The 19,183-nt window shown below is 37.0% G+C and overlaps 4 protein-coding genes across 6 annotated transcripts; 1 reads left to right on the forward strand and 3 right to left on the reverse strand.

The window, feature by feature from the left end:
• The first annotated feature begins 73 nt into the window (after positions 1–73).
• Positions 74–2,343, forward strand: LOC113699509 (protein REDOX 1-like). Its single transcript, XM_027219876.2, has 5 exons — positions 74–274; positions 545–658; positions 981–1,494; positions 1,765–1,918; positions 2,006–2,343. The coding sequence occupies exons 1-5, from the start codon at positions 189–191 to the stop codon at positions 2,215–2,217; spliced, it is 1,080 nt and encodes a 359-aa protein (XP_027075677.2). The 5' UTR covers positions 74–188; the 3' UTR covers positions 2,218–2,343.
• Positions 2,344–5,498: 3,155 nt separating this feature from the next.
• LOC113699008 (8-hydroxygeraniol dehydrogenase-like) lies at positions 5,499–8,415 on the reverse strand. 2 transcript variants are annotated; one of them, XM_072060402.1, is made up of 4 exons: positions 7,793–8,415; positions 6,401–6,914; positions 6,052–6,205; positions 5,499–5,952 (listed from the first exon to the last, which is right to left on the reverse strand). In XM_072060402.1, exons 2-4 carry the CDS (start codon positions 6,839–6,841, stop codon positions 5,750–5,752), a joined length of 798 nt encoding a protein of 265 aa, XP_071916503.1. In that variant the 5' UTR covers positions 6,842–6,914; positions 7,793–8,415; the 3' UTR covers positions 5,499–5,749. The 2 variants fall into 2 exon arrangements, with proteins under 2 accessions (XP_071916503.1, XP_027074828.2); XM_027219027.2 differs by having other exon boundaries at positions 5,788–5,952; positions 6,048–6,205; positions 7,793–8,411.
• A 1,467-nt stretch (positions 8,416–9,882) lies between these two features.
• On the reverse strand, positions 9,883–13,471 carry LOC113700515 (uncharacterized). Of its 2 annotated transcripts, XM_072058519.1 has the most exons (4): positions 13,001–13,471; positions 11,389–12,469; positions 10,628–10,806; positions 9,883–10,538 (listed from the first exon to the last, which is right to left on the reverse strand). In XM_072058519.1, exons 2-4 carry the CDS (start codon positions 12,464–12,466, stop codon positions 9,951–9,953), a joined length of 1,845 nt encoding a protein of 614 aa, XP_071914620.1. In that variant the 5' UTR covers positions 12,467–12,469; positions 13,001–13,471; the 3' UTR covers positions 9,883–9,950. The 2 variants fall into 2 exon arrangements, with proteins under 2 accessions (XP_071914620.1, XP_027076799.2); XM_027220998.2 differs by having other exon boundaries at positions 9,886–10,538; positions 10,628–12,469.
• A 1,967-nt stretch (positions 13,472–15,438) lies between these two features.
• LOC113699009 (8-hydroxygeraniol dehydrogenase-like) lies at positions 15,439–17,997 on the reverse strand. The gene is made up of 5 exons (XM_027219028.2): positions 17,849–17,997; positions 17,273–17,386; positions 16,369–16,882; positions 15,780–15,933; positions 15,439–15,691 (listed from the first exon to the last, which is right to left on the reverse strand). The coding sequence occupies exons 1-5, from the start codon at positions 17,944–17,946 to the stop codon at positions 15,489–15,491; spliced, it is 1,083 nt and encodes a 360-aa protein (XP_027074829.1). The 5' UTR covers positions 17,947–17,997; the 3' UTR covers positions 15,439–15,488.
• Positions 17,998–19,183: the final 1,186 nt, after the last annotated feature.

The raw sequence follows: 19,183 nt of genomic DNA on the forward strand, positions 1-19,183 counted from the left end.
AAATTACACAATATTTATTGAATTCAACCCGATTGGTTTCTTTCCAAACTTCAATGTGTTTACTCACTCCTCAGTCCTCAGAGTATTTAAACAACGCCGGAAGATAATCTTTCTTAGAGAATTACTAAGCCAATATAGAGAGTCATATCGAAGATATCCCAAAAAAAAAAAAAAAAGAAGTGGCAGAGATGGCCGGTGAGGATGGGGTTAAGACATTCGGATGGGCAGCAAGAGACACCTCCGGCATCTTATCTCCCTTTGAATTCACAAGAAGGTTAAATCTTATATACCTGGCCTTTTCTGGCCTTGTGTCGATATCAAATGAACAAACTGGTTCAATTGGTATTTTATTAGTACAAGATCTAGTCAAATCTTTCATGCTGGTTTCTATTTATTGGAAAAAATACTAAATTGCATTACATTTCGAGAAAAATTTGTAAGGCACATGGTTGTGAAGTAACCATTTATTTTCTTGTTATCTAGCAATTATTTGTTTGTTGTAATTTTAACGTGGCAAGAAGAATTTAATGTGGATAAATTGTAGGGCAACCGGTGCCAAGGATGTTAGATTCAAAGTGCTGTTCTGTGGAATCTGTCACACAGACCTCGGTGCTGCAAGAGGTGACTTGGGCTTGCCTATATACCCGCTTGTACCTGGGTAGGACATTCATGTCAACTTGTCATCAAATGCTTTTGTTCATCCTTAACAAGTTAACTGTGCTGGGGGAGGGAGGATGGATTGAATAGTACGGAGGAAAGCACTCTCATTAAGATGTTTCGATTTCGAAATCTCCCACTCATAATAAAAAAAACAAAAAGTTAACCGTGCTGAATATATCTTGTTTAATTTTCTTAATGAACTAAAATTAACCTCTTTCCAAGATCGTTTTACTTATGAGTAGTTTTATAAACAATTTCAGTCACTTTCATTATTAGGCTGCTCTAGCCTTAATTTAATTCTTTTTTTTTTTTGGGAGCAGGCATGAAATTGTTGGATTTGTGACCGAAATCGGAAAACAGGTAACAAGATTCAAAGTTGGAGATAAAGTTGGGGTGGGCTGCTTTGTTGGGTCATGCCGCTCGTGCGAGCAATGCTCAAATGATTTAGAGCCTTATTGTCCCAAGAACATCATGACCTACCTCTCCATTGGCGAAGATGGAGCGCCTACTCATGGAGGATACTCCAATGAGATGGTGGTGGACGAGCATTTCGCAATTCGCTGGCCGGAGAACCTCCCTCTTGATGGTGGTGCTCCGCTTCTCTGTGCCGGCTCTAGTGTATACAGTCCAATGATGTATTATGGGTTGAACAAACCAGGAAGCCATCTGGGCGTTGTGGGACTTGGTGGTTTGGGCCATGTGGCAGTAAAATTTGCCAAGGCTTGGGGGCTCACTGTAACTGTCATCAGCACCTCAGCTAGGAAGGAGGAGGAAGCCATCAATCATCTTGGAGCTGACAAGTTTTTGGTCAGCACTGATCCACAACAAATGCAGGTGATGACATAAATTACCCTCCTATGCCAGCATGCTGAGACTTGGGAAGGAAATTTTGAAAATCATTTTCACCATAAAAAATTGCTTCATGTCTCCTTTTTATAGATATGGATTTTTTTAACTCTAATTTTACAACTTGTAAATAGAAACCATGCCTCTCAATGTTGTCGTCGTTGTTTTTCTTTTTTAATGTTACAACACTAAATTAGAAAAATTATAAATTTCTTCAAAATCATCAATTGACATAGGATATATTAATTTGTCTGACAGGAGGCCACTGGCACATTGGATGGTATAATTGACACAGTATCTGCTTTTCATCCGGTCATGCCATTATTTGGTCTGCTCAAAACTCATGGAAAGCTTGTTGTCGTTGGGGCACCGAATAAGCCCCTCGAAGTGGACATCCTTCCCCTCATTATTGGTTTGTGAATTAAAACAATGAAATTTAATTTATCTTCAAAAAAACTTTTATGCCCTTTGATTCGATTCTATATATAATTGATGACAGGGAGAAAAATGATGGGATCATCTGCTGCTGCGGGGATAAAGGAGACTCAAGAGATGATTGATTTTGCAGCAAAGCACAATATCACTGCAGATGTTGAGGTCATTCCTGCGAATTATGTTAACAAAGCAATGGAACGTCTTGAGAAGGGAGATGTTAGATATCGATTTGTTATTGATATTGGGAATACTCTTGTGGCTGCCCCAAGTACTTGATTGCTTGAAATTGCAATTGAGACTTTTCTTGAATCGTTGTTTTCACCTTTCAAGGCAGGAACAAAAAGTTTGTACCATGCTTTTGCTTGACTAATAATATTTGAATCTGAATCGGCTTTCCATCTGGATCGTGGACTTTGGATTATATTCTTTCTTTCTAAACTCTGGAGTAACAGTTGAATTTGAAAGGTTTCGTACCATCAGAAGAAATGGCTGCAGGGTTCGGCATTAGGCAATACGTAGGATCGAAATCATCAACACCCGACCAAATTCATTCTTTCTTTCTTTGGGATTTTTCACGATCCCCTCTTCTCATCGTTTTTCTTCAAGCGGAACCATAATAAAGAAAAGACCCTTTTAGTGTTTAACAATTGACTTTTCTAGCACCTACCAATTGATTTAATTAACTAGCGCAGGAACCTGGATTCTACAATGTCAATGGCTTTTTAGCTCTGCATTCCATGCAAAATAATGATAATTGTGTTTGGATTCTAAATTATTTGAAATAATTTTATGAACGATCAAATAATTTTATGAACGAATACTGTAGCACTTTTTTGATATGATGTATGCAGAATAAAAAAGTAATTAAAAAATGTATTCAACTCTGCCTTGGTTTGTATTTTCAAACAAGGCAAAATCCTTCTCTCAGCAATGTTTTCCCCTTGCCAAAGTGCCATGTTAGGAACGCACGAGCAAAAGATAAATTAAAAGAGAGAGATCTTGAGAGTTAATAGTAAATCAGAGATTGGACAATTTTATTGAGAATGTCTCTAATCTCTAAAATCTAGATTATGATCGTACTGTACTAATCAGAGCCAGCTACCTTACATAATTTCATATTCTTGGCTATGTACATAGGACTTAGGCCGAGAAAACCTTCTGCTACCTGAAAAGGTTGTCAGAATAAGAAAAGGGGAAGGCACCACACCCATAATCACGATCCATCATCGTTGTCGTCGCGCCCTTCAGCTCTATCTTCTCTGATGGTCTCCAGCTTAGGAGAATGAGAAGGTTTCAATGGAAGAACTGAAGGAGATGGTGCAACCTCCATCCATGACTTCATGTGCATCATTTTCTTTGCCATTTTTCGTCTTCAAATTGCAAATCCAAGAAACCCGCACTTGGGGAACAGATTGAAGGAACTTGCAGTGGTTTTTGCTTATGTGTAGACACTAGGTAGGTAGATATTGGACTTCTCTCTTTCTCTTCAAGACTAGATGAGAAAGAGAGCAGAAAAGAAGGAAGCTGATCAGAGCCTATCAATTTAGAGCTTGAAGAAAATGTTGGTGATGAAAGAGCAAATAGTTGGGTGGCTTTATATAGGGAAGGGGAATACAAGAGCAGAGAAGAACAAGGAAGCAACTTCGAGGAAAATATCAAACATGTGGAATTAGTCGACGGTTCTAAGCTTTACCACGTGGGAGTAGTGCCATCAATTTAGCAGACGACAGAACAGACCAGACAATTAATAAAGATTGCAATGATTGGCCTAAGTTTTTTGGATTTGGAAGTGTTGATGGATGGCTTGAATATTACACCCAAACACAAAAAAGACTGAGCCCGAAATAAGAGCCCGACTAATGCGCCAGCCTTCAAGTTTCTTTTGAACCAAATAGCAAAAATAGTCACTAAATTCTTTTGATCACTGGATCTTTTGTTTAGTTAAAATAGTCATTTAACTAAGGGCAAATTATCCATTTGGCCCTTGAACTTTTAGTTTAAGTAAAATTAAGCCCTCTAACTATTTGTAGTCAACTTTCAGCCCTCAAACTTATAAAATTGGGAATTCGTGGCCCTTTTACCTAGTTTATCCAGTTTTGCAACTGAAAAATTAAATCACACGAATGACAATATGCTTTAAAGGAGGGCATTTTTGTCCGTATATTCTAAGCAAAAAGTGAACAGCTCTATCTTCTTCCCTTTCCCTAACCCAACCTGCCATCGACGGAAGATCAGCCTCCAAGAACCCCAAGACTTACAAATACTACAGTAATGCCATCATTCAGAGATTCAGGGACAACCCTTCCTTCCCCCCCCCCCCCCCCCAACAAAAAAAATCACTTTTTCTGAAGTCCGCAAGACCATCGTTGGAGACGTCGGCTCCATTCGCGGGGGTTTTTTATTTCTTGCAGGTCTGGGGTTTGATTAATTACTCTCCCTTTTCTTCTTCTTCCTCTTCTAATAAAGCTGCCGCTGCCCCCCAACAACTCTCCCACAATGACAGCAAGGACTCCTCCTCCTCCGCCACCAAATTTGCTAAATTCAAGGAGGAAGCATACTCCTCAATTCCAGCTGTGAACACCACAATCTCAAATTTATTACTCAGGAACTCCAAAAATTCTTCCATAAATGGCCTCTTTAACACGAAGAAATCCACTCTTTCTCCATCTATCACCGGCCTAACTATGAAATCATATTTTTCTAGAGCAAGGCCCGGTTGGTTGCAAAACCGGATAAACCAGGTAAAAGGGCCACGGGTTTCCAATTTTACAAGTTTAAGGATTAAAAGTTGACTATAAATAGTTAGAGGGCTTAATTTTACTTAAACTAAAAGTTCAAGGGCCAAATGGATAATTTGCCCTATAACTAATAATAAAGTATATATTTGATCACTCAACTAATAAAAACTTTCATGTTTAACCACTTAACGAATGAAACCATACACTTTGGTCACAAAATATATGTTCTAATTAATTGAATGTCACAAACTCCTGCACAGCAAAATTTGCAATTGCCACCGTACAACTCTGGAAATGACTCGATCAGTTTCATATCAGCCGGTGATTACCACTAAGTCAGTGGCTTTCCTGCCCAATGCAAGGCCGGCCATAGACTACACATCAAAGTTGGTTCAATTTCTGCACTATTGCCCAATACTAGTCGAGTGCTTGGCAAAGTCCCCAAGCCACCAATTCCCTTTCTCCCCGGGTATATCCTTACCCTTATCGTAGTGCTTCAACAAGTCTCTCATCCAAGTCCTCAATAATCCTCATGCATGGGATTTTGCATTGCTTGCTGAATTATATGTTTTCGAAGAGAGTGTAGAAAGGGGATCAGTAGATACCTGTTCTGCTTTTCGAGCTGATTCTTTGCAGTTGAGGTGAATTGAGAATTTGAATTCAAGAAGTAGTTTTTTATGCCATGGTGTTAATTTGGATTATATTCATATTGTCAACCTAGCTAATAGGTATTCAGTGAAGAAAAAAAAAATGATCCTGATAAATATAGACAAAACAAACATCTTCCGTCACAAATCACTGAAAAATAAGGCTAAACACTTCACAAATCCCACGATTCCTTGAGATATCAATACTCTAAATTACACGAAAACAGGCCTATAATATAGGCGCAGAAGCATCCACATAATTCATATTAACATTAAAACATCATATACGAAGATGAAATCTAGGAGACAAGATGGTCAACTGTGAGCCATTATTAAGACAGAACAGATTTTTTCCTAATATATTCTCAAACTCGGCCAAAAAAATCATTAAAAAATTTTTTTTTTTAAGAAAAAGTGAACATCTTAAGCTGATTTCAATGAATTCCCAATGTCGATGACAAATCGATATTTGATATCACCTTTTTTAAGTCGCTCCATTGCTGTGTTGACATAGTCTATCGGGATAACCTCGACTTCTGCAAATATATTGTGCTCTGCTGCAAAATTGATCATCTGTTGAATTTCTTCTAGGCCTCCATTGGCACTACCAGCAATTGTCTTTCTCCCTGTTGATCACATGTTTTGCAAGTTAGACACAATCTTATCACTCGGAGGAGATGGGCAAATTCAACTGAAAAGGGAAAACAAAACCATGATATACTTGCCCATTATAATGGGAAATATCGGCAGCTCAGGTGGCTTTTCAGGTAAACCAAGCAGTATAAACTTCCCTAGAGGCTTCACTAAATTGATTAAATGGACAATTGGGTGATTTGCAGAAACTGTATCAAGAATACCATCCATAGTACTAGCTGCAGCCTGATCAAAGGTGCATTGATCAGAATTCAAAGTCAATTAAAAAATTACTTGTGTCTCACTCCTACAATATATATCAATGCCAGAAAGAATTGGAAAGGAGCAATCTGGACAGTGACAATAAAATTATCTCATTCAAACACGAAACCACAATACCATTTATATAACTGATTCTACTTTAGCAGTAGGATCAATTACCTGCATCTGCTCAGGGTTACTGCTGACCAGGAATGCATCTGCACCAAGTTTTGTTATAGCTTCCTGTCGTTTACTAGCAGATGTGCTGATAACAGTCACCTTTGCACCAAAAGCCTTGGCAAATTTCACAGCTAAGTGGCCGAGCCCACCGAGGCCAACTATGCCAACATGGATACCAGGTTTATCAAGTCCAAAATACCTCATGGAGCTATAAGTAGTAATCCCAGCACATAGGAGGGGTGCGCCAGCATCCATAGGCAAATTCTCAGGCCAACAAAAAAGGAAGTGCTCATCAGCTACCATGAGATCACAGAAGCCACCTTGTGTGGGTTCTCCATGCTTGTCAATTGAGCCATGTGTGAATACTTTCTCTGAGCAGTAAGCTTCAAGATCTTGGCAACACATTTCACAGTTGCGACATGATGCGCCTAGGGCACCCATGCCTACTTTATCACCAACCTTAACTTTCTCCACCTTGCTGCCAACCTTGGTTACCACACCCACAATTTCATGACTGCATCAATCAAATCCAGACGGTCAGCATCTCTTTAAACTTGGTTTCATGAAAAATCACAATTCATTGTATTCTCACAGCTCACTTATGACCATTTGTACATAATCACTTGATTGTAATTTTTTCAAGTAAAAAATCGTTTGCAGGGATTCTCATCTACTTCTGATAGTCAAAACTTTTAAAATGGAGACCATATTTTCAGTTTCAACAGCTTTTCCATCACCATCTTTAGAGAAGCTTAAGTAAAGTGAAATGATTGAAAAAGGCAGGAAAATCCAATTTACTTCTTATTTTTGTTGGTACTTTGAAAGAATCGGTATATATTTAAGCAAAAACACGAGTGAAAAAAAAATGGCGAATTCAATAGACCAGTGAGGACGCATGACACGTAATCTCTATTACATTTAAAATATTCTCTTCATATATGTGTTATGCATTTCCACCTACTCATGTAAAGAAATCTTTTAACTCTTAGGCCATGGTAGATTATATTTACAACAATTATTATTTTTAGGGCTTCTTCTTCTGATGCCCACAAAGGCAAGGCAAAGATAAGCACACATATGCCCATACACTTTTGGCAGAAATATATTAATTCATTCTGAGGGTAAAAAAACTATCAAATTCACCTTTTGTATGCATATTTATCCATCCGCCTACATTTCATTTCAGAAGGACAGGATAAGTCTTTAAAAAAAAAAAAAAAAAAGCCACTGTGCAAATTCTAAAATTCCAAGTAATATCTTTTGGCACTAAAGGGCAAATCTAGCTCGATACAATAGTCTCTACCCGCAGATCCCATGCCTATCTCTATTTTGTTACTGAACAGAGAAAACTGTACTATTATACGGAAGATTATCTTTGGAATTCAGTCTTACCCCGGTACAGTAGGATACAAAGTAAAGCCCCAATCATTCTTGATGAAATGAAGATCCGAGTGACAGATTCCACAGTACAACACCTTGAACCAGCCACGGATTTAAGGGGGGGCTGGTGGGGGCTTAAGCCCCCCCCCCCCAAGCCGCCGGAAAACCCCCTATATATAGGGGATTCCGGCGGCCAGCCCAGCTAGTTGGGCGGTGACGGCAACGTGAATAATCAACAAGATGAAGAAGACCTTGTGGATTATTCTCACTTTCTGTTTGAGCCTGATCCTCCAGGTCTTTTTTGAGACAAATAAATAGAGGCAAATGGCAATAGCAGTAGCGAGTGATACACACACACATCCATTTTCTTTTCATGACAAAATTGTGTAGTGTTTTATACTGGCAAGTACTTCAGCGGAACCTATGGAGGATGATGACAATCTAAGTTTTGTTTTCCCCTTCCTAAAAATCTTTCTTATTCAAGGACAATTAAGAGTATTTGGTGTGGATGAGGCCAATAAGGCGGACGCGGGAGTCGTCCAACTTACCCAATTCGGAACTGAAAGACATTGTAGGCATTAATGCAGGGAAATAACATGAGAAGTACTTGCAATCTTCTCAAGTAAAACTCAAAAAACTGATGAGGCTGTAGACGACATTAATTTATTTTATTTTCTTTATTTGTTTGGTTTAGCAAATTTGTGTGAAGAGATCATGTCCCCCGTGATGACTTGCGAGTTCATAAACCCATGATGACCTGCGGGGGCTTTTCTACCAATTCAAGCATTTTAAATTTGGGAACCTTTACTCAATTCTTCAATAATGCCTTGCTAGGTTAAGAGGAATAATCACACACATCGCTTTTTTAATAATGATAACGGGCCGGATAAATACGTATGCGGCCTGCAAATCCTTCAATTCAATGCTTTCTATTTCGAACCATTTGGTACTTATTGGAGAAGTCTATGTATAGAAAATAGATGTAGATTTATTTTGCAATTAATCATTTAATTGCCCGACCAAGACCAATGGTCTTCTTCCTTCGCTTTTTCTTTTTCAGGATGCATAAAACTCCGAAACTGAAGAAGACAGAAGAATTGTTGGGAACCTTATCCCATACTTGGCATTAGTTCTACCAGTTGCGACTGCTTCTGTTGAAAGAGTATTTTCTGCAATGAATATTGTCAAGACTGATTTGCGCAACAAAATGGGAGACGAGTGGATGAATGACTGTCTGGTTGTATACATCGAGAAGGATATTTTTGCAACAATTGAAAATGAGCAAATATTGCAGCGTTTTCAACGGATGAAGACTCGCAGAATGCAATTGCCTCCTCTTCGTTATTCGAGTGCAACAACTACCAATACTTCAAGTGTTAATCAATAACAAATTTTTGGGTATGTATAATTATATGTTTTTATTATTTTTATAATTATTGATTCTAAATTTTACTTATTAAATATATTTATTTCGTCACAAAAAAAATTTTTTAATACACTTCAGCCCCCCAAAAATAAATTTCTGGCTCCGTCCCTGCCTTGAACTGCACATCACGCTCACCATTCGCCCTGCAATATCACAAACAATCACAAGTCCACTACTTTAAAGTCCAAAAAAACCCAAAAGAAAGGACAATAATCATGATAATAACTTCTTTTTTCATTTTTAATCTTTCACATTTGGTGTCTGGAATCATATCTGATCTGCTACATAATCAGGATTCTAGTCTACTAAAATTCGCATGGAGTCAAAGTGTTATTTACCTCAAGGAGATGTATTTTTGTTTACAAAATGACAAACTTTGGAAGGCAACAAAGGAAAAAAAAAATGCTTTGAAAATGACAAACTTTTAAAGTGTGATTTTGGCGTAATTTTCCCAAGAAAGTGAAAAGCAAACCCAAAAAAAAAAAAAACCAGGGAAATATGCTTTGAAAATCCAAATATGTATACAGTTAGGTACCTTCTGGAAAACTTGAATGGAGAGAGATGCCCAGATGAGTCTCTTGCGGCCCACCCAAACAGGGACGGAGCCAGAAATTTATTTTTGGGGGGCTGAAGTGTATTAAAAATTTTTTTTTGTGATGAAATAAATATATTTAATAAGTAAAATTTAGAATCAATAATTATAAAAATAATAAAAACATATAATTATACATACCCAAAAATTTGTTATTGATTAACACTTGAAGTATTGGTAGTTGTTGCACTCGAATAACGAAGAGGAGGCAATTGCATTCTGCGAGTCTTCATCCGTTGAAAACGTTGCAATATTTGCTCATTTTCAATTGTTGCAAAAATATCCTTCTCGATGTATACAACCAGACAGTCATTCATCCACTCGTCTCCCATTTTGTTGCGCAAATCAGTCTTGACAATATTCATTGCAGAAAATACTCTTTCAACAGAAGCAGTCGCAACTGGTAGAACTAATGCCAACTGGATCAGACGATAAACAAATGGAAAAACTGTATTTTTACCAGTTTTAACCATTTGTTGAGCAAGACTTCCCAAATCTCCAACTTCTGAAAATTGAGGATCGCGTTGCACATTATAAATATAATTTCGAAGTTGAGACTCAAGATATAAATAATCGTTACTTGAGAAGTGTTCAGGATATAAATCAGCAAGACGGAGTAGTTTCTGCACATTGAATTGAGAGAAAGAACTTTTTGGATCAAGACATGCTATGCAACTAAGCAATTCCGTGCTAACTTCCGAGAAACGATTATTCATCTCTTGTATAATTAAATCAACAACCTGACATCACAACAATAATAAAATTAATAACTAAGAAAATCTGCTAACAAGTAACAAATGTAATGAAATAATAATTTCAAAAATAATACCTCACAAAAAATTTCCACGCGATAATGATGAAAATTAGTGATGGTTTGACCTCTGCGACTGCGCCTGGCATTGCCACGGATTGCTATACTGTCTTCCATATCAATCACGGGAATCATATTCAACTCACAAAAATTGTTGACTTCATCTAAAATTATTTGCCATCCCTCTTCCCTAAAGTCTTGCAATTGAGATTTCATAGTATCAATCAAACTCATGGCTTGGACAATATTTTGATCCCTTTGTTGCAAAACAAGTGACAAGTCATTTGTGATTCCCAATAAATACTTCATCAGGTGCAATGCAAAAACAAACTCATAATCATTCATTCTATCAATCAAACCCCTGGCCATACCTCTATTGTCAGAAGTGGAGGCATCATCTTGTATATTTCCCAATATTCCAATCACCGAAGCCCACATAGAGGATAGACGAAGTAATGTTAGATAGTGTGATCCCCAACGAGTATCCCCTGGTCTTGCTAAACTAGTTTCTTGATTTTTGCCTTTTCCACTAATAATATCTCCACTGTCTAAAAGTGCAACAATCTTATCATGTTCTATTTGTCTTAATTGATCTCTCCTTTTACATGATACTCCAGTTAAATTGACAATCATAGAGACATAGACAAAGAATTCACTGATAATGATATTTCCCTTAGCAACAGCAACAATAACTAACTGGAGTTGGTGAGCAAAACAGTGAATATACATCGCATAGGGATTTTCTTGTAATATAAGGGCCTTCAAACCATTGAACTCACCTCGCATATTTGAAGCTCCATCATATCCTTGACCTCTCAATTTGGATAATGATAATCCGTGTTGCGCGAATAAAGAATCAATTGCATCTTTCAAACAAAGAGATGTGGTGTCAGACACATGTACAATTGCAAGGAAACGTTCAATCACACGCCCTTCTTTGTTCACATATCTCAAAACAACTCCCATTTGCTCTTTCACTGAACTGTCTCGAGACTCATCAACTATTAGGGAAAAATAATTGTCTCCAATATCATTGATTATAACACTTGTGATCTCTGAGGCACAAGCATGTGCCAGATCTTTTTGAATCATTGGAGAAGTTAGTTGATTATTTGCAGGAGCATTTTGATTTACAACCTCAAAAATCTCAGTATTTCGCTGGCTATACCAATCAAACAATTCAAGAAAATTGCCTCTATTTGAAGAACTAGTTGACTCATCATTTCCACGAAAAGCCAATCCTTGCTTCAAAAGAAAGCGGGTCACATCCAGAGCAGCAGTTAAACGGGTGCGATATGCAATATCTATTTCGCGCCCACAAGATCGTAGCACATTTGACACACTATGCCTTTGATCTTGAAAACTTTCAAACTGTATTCTAGCATCATTATGGCAACTATTCACAGCTCCAATATGTTCATTAAATCTTTCCATTGCCTTTTTCCAATTATTGAATCCCGTTTTTGTAAAGGCATCCTCTGCATATCGACCTCCCTTATTTTGTGTTTTGAAAAGAAAGCACCAAAAGCAAAACGCCGCATCTTTCGATATGCTATACTCTAACCATACAAACTTTTGATACCAAATATCTTGGAAACTTCTATGTTGTTGACCAAATGATGTTTTTGGATACATATGGCCAATCGGTTGGCAAGGTCCCCTAGTCAAATACTCTCTTCGGACATGGTCTCGAAGAGAAATATCAAATTTCTCAACTGATTTTCGTAATCCCGGATCACTAACAATATCATTTAAATTCAATTCCACACAAGATTGATTTTGAACTGGTTCACTAATATTAGGCTCATTTGAAGATTCACCACTACGGACTCGTTTAGGTTTAAAGAATCTCTCCATTTTCTGTCACAATTAAATAATTGTGGTTAAATTCAATAAAATTATGCAATTCAATAATCAATTAATTTAAAATTCATATAAATAATTCTTTAATTTAATAATAAATTCATATTACTTATATTTCTCAATTTATAAAATTCATTATATAAAATTATCAAAAAGTTAAAATAAGGTACAACTAAATACCCATATAATTTCTAATTCAATCTCATAAAATTTTGAATTTATATTTACATTCAAAATTTCTAATTCACATAATTAATTCTTAAAATTTCAAATATAAAACTAACAAAATTTTAAAAACTAAATACAACCTAAAATCTATACAATTTCTAAACTAATTTCTAATTTAAATTTAATATCATTAAATTTTTTAATGTAATCTTTCAAATTCTTAAATTACATTAACATAAACTAAATAAAAATTAATCTTAATCAAATTAATATCAAGATACTCAAAATTCAAAAATAATTTAAACATATAATTAACAAAAATATAAAGATGAATATTGTAATTTAAACCAAAAAACTAACCTAAAAGATTTATGTGAATGGAATGGTGGAGAGTTGGAGTCTTGGAGCCTTGAATTGAAGGCTTGAAGCAGGATGGTAGAATCTCAAGTTCTCAACTGAAGCTTCTTGGAGTTCTTGGAGCCTGGCGTGAGTGGCGTCTTCTTCTTGGAGTTGGAGACTTGGAGTCTTGTTTCAGTTGTTTGCCCTTTGGCCTTTGGCATTGGCGGCGACGCGGCGTGCTTTTGCATCAGATGAAGCCTTAGGGCTTCATCTGATGTATTTTTTTTTCCCTCATTATACAAAACGACGTCGTTCCACTAAAAGTGAAACGACGTCGTTTTGTATTTAGAGGGCAAAAAAAAAATTCAACATAAATTGGGTCATCTTCTTCCTCGGACCTCAGCAGTCAGCAGACTCAGCAGTGCTGGCAGCGGCTTTCCAGGCCCAGCTATTCTTGAGGTCCTCTGCAGCATTCATGGAGGCATCAGGCATGGAGCCATGGACATGGATAGGCACGGATTTAAGGGGGGGCTGGTGGGGGCTGGTGGGGGCTGGCCGCCGGAATCCCCTATATATAGGGGATTTTCCGGCGGCTTGGGGGGGGCTTAAGCCCCTACCAGCCCCCCCTTAAATCCGTGCCTGCACCCAAAGACCTCCACTGGATGCTCTGTCTCTGGTGACTTTGCCATTACTTCACCAAAGGTGAAAAAACTCTGCCCCCTTTTTTCGCTTCCTTTCGTTTGGGCTATGAGATTTTGCATTTGGGATAATATCAGAAACCTCCCCTGAGGTTTCTCTTAATATCAGTTAGTATCCCTGAAATTTTAAAAATAATCACTTACCTCCCTTACTTTTGCTATTGACAAAATTTTTAAAAATCCTAAGCTACCCTTGTACTAGACAAAAATATTCATAGACCACTTTGTTTGCTTCATTAAAAATTACCACTTAAAAAATAATCTTAAGTACTACCACCGCATCATAAAGCCATAACTCTTTACAAACGATTGATTCATATTCATTTTGCCACTAAAAAATGTAGGATTTAAGTCAATCTATATTTATTTTTCCCTAAAAAGGTGAAACTTGATCCAATCTACATTTGTTTTTGTTACTAAAAGAGTGGGATCTAATAACTGTATGTTGATCACATAGTGATTTCAGCTTAAAAATTAGTCCAAAACTTAGACTAAATTAAATTTGTAAGAAATGTAAAGTTAATGTTTAAAAAGTGAAGGAAAAAATTTATTTAATAAAATGTGATTCACATTTTAAATGATTTTTCCTACATTGGCCAAGGTTACATTTCTTTCCCCAGGGGCATGGTGGTCCAATTTTTGGCTGTAGATATAATGCACCGGGCCTCCACTACTATTTTGAGCTTTGAATTTAGATTCTTAATTAGTCTATGGGATATATTCCATAACGTATTGGATTGAAGATTATTTAAAAAATGTTTTAGAATAATCGCTGTAGTCAATATAATTTATTTGAGAGAAAGTGTGATTAAAAAATAAAAATATTATTTAAAAAATGTGTTTGTCTTAGGAAAATTTTTCCAAATACACTAATTATGTTTCGTTTCCCGTAGAATTGTTTGGATTGCATTTCGGAATCCATATCATTAACTTCATGATGGATATAGGTTTTCATCATTACACCACCTTGTTCCGATTGGAATTAGAATAAATTTCTGTCTGCTAATGAGCTAATCAATGTGAAAACTTAAGTCATAAATGAGAAATAATAGTGGACACAATCTAATACTTCACTACTAGAAGATAATAATGTGGTTAGTTGACGTTACTGCTAGTTGTTCCATTCATGTTGATCAAGTATATATACCGTAATGTACATCAAACATGATCATATTACCTTTGAGCCTCTGCAAGCGTTATAAATAGAATAATTAGGGAAAAAAACTACCAACAACAAGATTAAGAATTAGGAAAAGAAAAAGGAAATTAAAATCATTGTTGGGCTGTAAATACAATCCGTAATCTATTTAGAGGTGATTTTGAAGACATTTGACAAATTTTGCTCTTACCGCACCAATAGTGTCAATTATTCCCAGTAATTATCCATACATTTTTCTCTTTTTTTTTTCTCGTGGTTCATCGTGTCACACGTGGCTTCTGTGCCACCACTCAACCACGATTACAAAAAAGTTCCGGTGATCTGAAACTCAACTTCAACTTTTCACTTTTAGGCGGAGGTTTCAAGATGGTTGAATTATAATCAATCGGACATTTTTGGCCCACATAAATTTCAACAAAAAGAAGTTGAAACTTTGATTTGGTAAGGCTTGTTTGACTTTTAACTATTTTTAGCGTCATTAAACAACTAGCAAGTGTATTTTAATACATAGCTAGTGAGTTAGCTATTCTAGCTTTGGTGAAGCTTTAAGTTACTTTCAGTGTGTGTGTTGTTGAGTTGAATGGAATGGTTGAACTGAACTCTCAAACAAATCACATACTAGCTTGATTAAGAAAATGGAACAATAATCATTTTAGGCAGATTTCAGTGAATTGCCAATGTCGATCACAAATCGATACTTGACATCGGCTTTCTTGAGGCGTTCCATTGCAGTGTTGGCATAGTCGATTGGGATGATCTCTATATCTGCTAATATGTTGTGCTTCGCTGCAAAATCGACCATTTCTTGGGTTTCCTTCATGCCTCCAATGGCACTCCCGGCAATAGTCTTTCTCCCTGTTGATCACTCATTTTGCAAGTTAGATAAACACCATCTTATTACTGGGCCAACTGAAAAGGGAACGCCAAATTGTTAAAAACTTACCCATTATGACAGGAATTGTAGGCAGCTCGGGTGGCTTTTCAGATATACCAAGCATTATAAACTTCCCTTGAGGCTTCAATAAATTGAGTAAATGGACAATCGGGTGATTTGCTGAAACAGTATCAAGAATTCCATCCATAGTGCTAACTGCAGCCTGCTCAACGATTTATGAATCAATGACAATCAGAAAACTGCTTGTTTCTCACCTGATATATCATTACCAAAAGGACGCAGTGGGAAGGGAAAATGCAAACAGTTGCAGCTGAATCCTCTCATTCAAGGATGAGGAATATAAGACCCTTGACAACTGTGGATAGGAGATTATTTGAAAAGATGATTTGGTATAATGTTGTAACACACTCTGATATATTCAATTCTCCTATAGCAATGGTACTAATTACCTCCCACCAATCTGCCACAATTAAATGTGGTCTTGCTTAAAAAATCTAGGCGAGTGTGTAGTACACCCGTCTGGTCCGGTGGTAGTTCAGTCCCCTCCGAGTTATCTCAGGACTTTTTCAAGTCCTCCCCCTCCCTATAGTGTAGGAAGCTATCGTATCGACAAATAAAAAAAAATAGTACTAATTACCTGCATCTGCTCAGGGTCACTGCTGACCAAGAATGCATCTGCACCAAGTTTTTGTATAGCTTCCTGCTTTTTGCTAGCGGATGTGCTGATGACAGTCACCTTTGCACCAAAAGCCTTGGCAATTTTCACAGCTAAATGGCCAAGCCCACCAAGGCCAACAATGCCAACATGGATTCCAGGTTTATCAAGTCCAAAGTATCTCAAGGGGCTATAGGTAGTGATCCCAGCACACAGGAGTGGTGCACCAGCATCCATAGGCAAATTCTCAGGCCACCGGATAACATAGTGCTCGTCAGCTACCATGAGATCGCAGAAGCCACCGTGTGTGGGGTTTCCATCCGTGTCAATTGCGCCGGTAGAGAATATCTTTTGTGCGCAGTAAACTTCAAGATCTTGGGCACACATGTCGCAGTTGCGACATGATGCTAGTAGGGCGCCCACGCCTACTTTGTCACCAACCTTAAATTTCTCCACCTTGTTGCCAACCTCAGTTACCACACCCACAATTTCATGGCTGCATCAATCCATTCACAATATCGCCATCTTTATGAATTCAGTCATATGACAAATCATACTCATTTTCTTTATGCCACTTTGCTCATAATAGATTAATTATAACTTGTTCCTTTCCAAGTTGGAAGATGTATGAAGGGGTTATCCTTTACTTTCAATAGTCCAAAATTTCCACACGAGGAGAAAAGAAAATACAGGACAATCCAACAATTACTTCTTATATTTGCAGATAATATTATCAAATATGGGGTGGACCAAATTTTTCATCAAAGCTTCAAAATGGAAGATTAGCAAAAACTCATTAGCAAAAACTCCATATGATGTCCACACGCTAATCACTCATGAATTGACCACGTAAAAATGGAAGATTAGCATTGTAATTCAGTCTTACCCTGGTACATTAGGGTACACGGTCCAGCCCCATTCATTCTTGGCCATAGAAAGATCCGAGTGACAGATCCCACAGTACAACACTCTAAACTGCACATCATGCTCGCCCGTGGCCCTGCGCAACATCCCAGCCATGCATGCTCATTTTAGATCGATATCTCATATCCCTTCTAAGTTATTCACTATGTGTGTGCGTGTGTGTGTTTTTTTTCCTCTTTTTCCATGGAACATGGACACTTACTAACTAGAATTTCTTTTAATTCATAAATCAAATAGCCTTTTCGGTGTAATATTTGTCTACTAATGCAAGAAATAAAGTACAATTGACAACTAACAATTGTCTACTCGAAATGTTTGCCTTAAAATACTAGGATATATATCTCCCTGACAATGCTAGAAAATAGGAGTCAGCAGTCCTAAAAACTTTAAATAGGATTAAACGGTCCAATAAAGTGTCAAATGTGACTTCCATATCATTTTCATTTTCAGGAAAAGAGAGAACGAATAAAAAAAGGTCCCAAATGAAGAGAGAGCGTTTAAAATCCCACACAGACAAGAAGTTTTCCAAATTTAATACCTTCTCGAAAACTTGAATGGAGAGAGATGCCCAGAGGAGTCATGTGCAGCCCATCCAATGACCTGCACTGGGTACTGCGTTTCTGGTGACTTTGCCATTATTTCTTCAGAAAAATATGACTGGCTCCTTTTTAGCTTTCGCAAAGGAAGTTAATTTGTGCGATGAGATTTTACATTATTGCCTCCATCGTGTATATATATATATATATAGATTAATGGATCACTTTTTTATTTCCCAAAACATGTATAGTAGTCCATTTTGGTAGAATAAAAAATTGACCAAAAGCGCTTGGAAGCTCTGCATTCTTTATTATTAGTTCGTTTTCTTATGTTGGCTGCACTTTATGCGGTTTGTCTACATTCGTGGACTATATAACGCCAGGTTTGGTTTCGAATGAGAGTCGAAATTTTGGCGTAGTCATTTTGAGTTACATCTCGATAGAAACAAAACGTAGTAGTAACCATTCACTTTTCCTCATTATTCATGGTCCTCGTGCTGCACGGGGCTCCTGCGTCTTGGAAACGTGCAAGCTTATTTTTGTCGCCTAACTTCGCTGTGGTACCAAAGTTTTATAAATTGAAATCAGTCCTCCCAATCACTGGTATCTCATCTCTCCATGCACAGCACGAGAGACGATTTAGTATCCACACTAAAGAAATGAAAGGGGAAATTTGTTTCCCTTCGAATTAAATGTGAAATGCTAATTGTCATTAACATTTAACAGGTTCTTAATTATATATCCCAGATTAGTAAAAGCGGAGAAAAGTATTGTGTAAAAGATCTTGAACCACATACTGCAAAGGTTTTAAAAAATGAAAAGAAATTATAAAATAGGAAAAATGAAGAGAGATTGAAAGGCAGGAATATGAGAGGAAGTGAGAGAAGCATACAAAATCTCGCTGTGTTAATGGGAAAGAGGAAGAAAAAGAGTAATTAGTGGATAATAGGATCCAACATAATGAATGGAAATATATGAGATTAATTAAGGGAAATATTATTGGTATTCAGATTAAAATTGCTTTGCTCTAGCAGCATCAAACTCTCTTTTTTCACATTCTTTCTAAAGGATACCCAGTAAAAGATTTTGCATACCTCGCTGCGTTAATGGGAAAGAGTAATTAGTGGATAATAGAATCCAACATAATTAATAAAAATATATGAGATTAACTAAGGAAAATATTTTGGTATTCAGATTAAAATTGCTTTGCTCTTGCAGTATCGCCAATCCTTGTGACCACCATCAAATTCTCTTTTTTCACATTCCTTCCAAAGGATAGCCAGTAAACGATTTTGCATTCCTAGGAAAATAGGCACTAAAATTCTTATCGGAGGTTT

Source organism: Coffea arabica, chromosome 7e (genome assembly GCF_036785885.1).
Source record: "Coffea arabica cultivar ET-39 chromosome 7e, Coffea Arabica ET-39 HiFi, whole genome shotgun sequence".
Taxonomy (NCBI): Eukaryota; Viridiplantae; Streptophyta; class Magnoliopsida; order Gentianales; family Rubiaceae; genus Coffea; species Coffea arabica.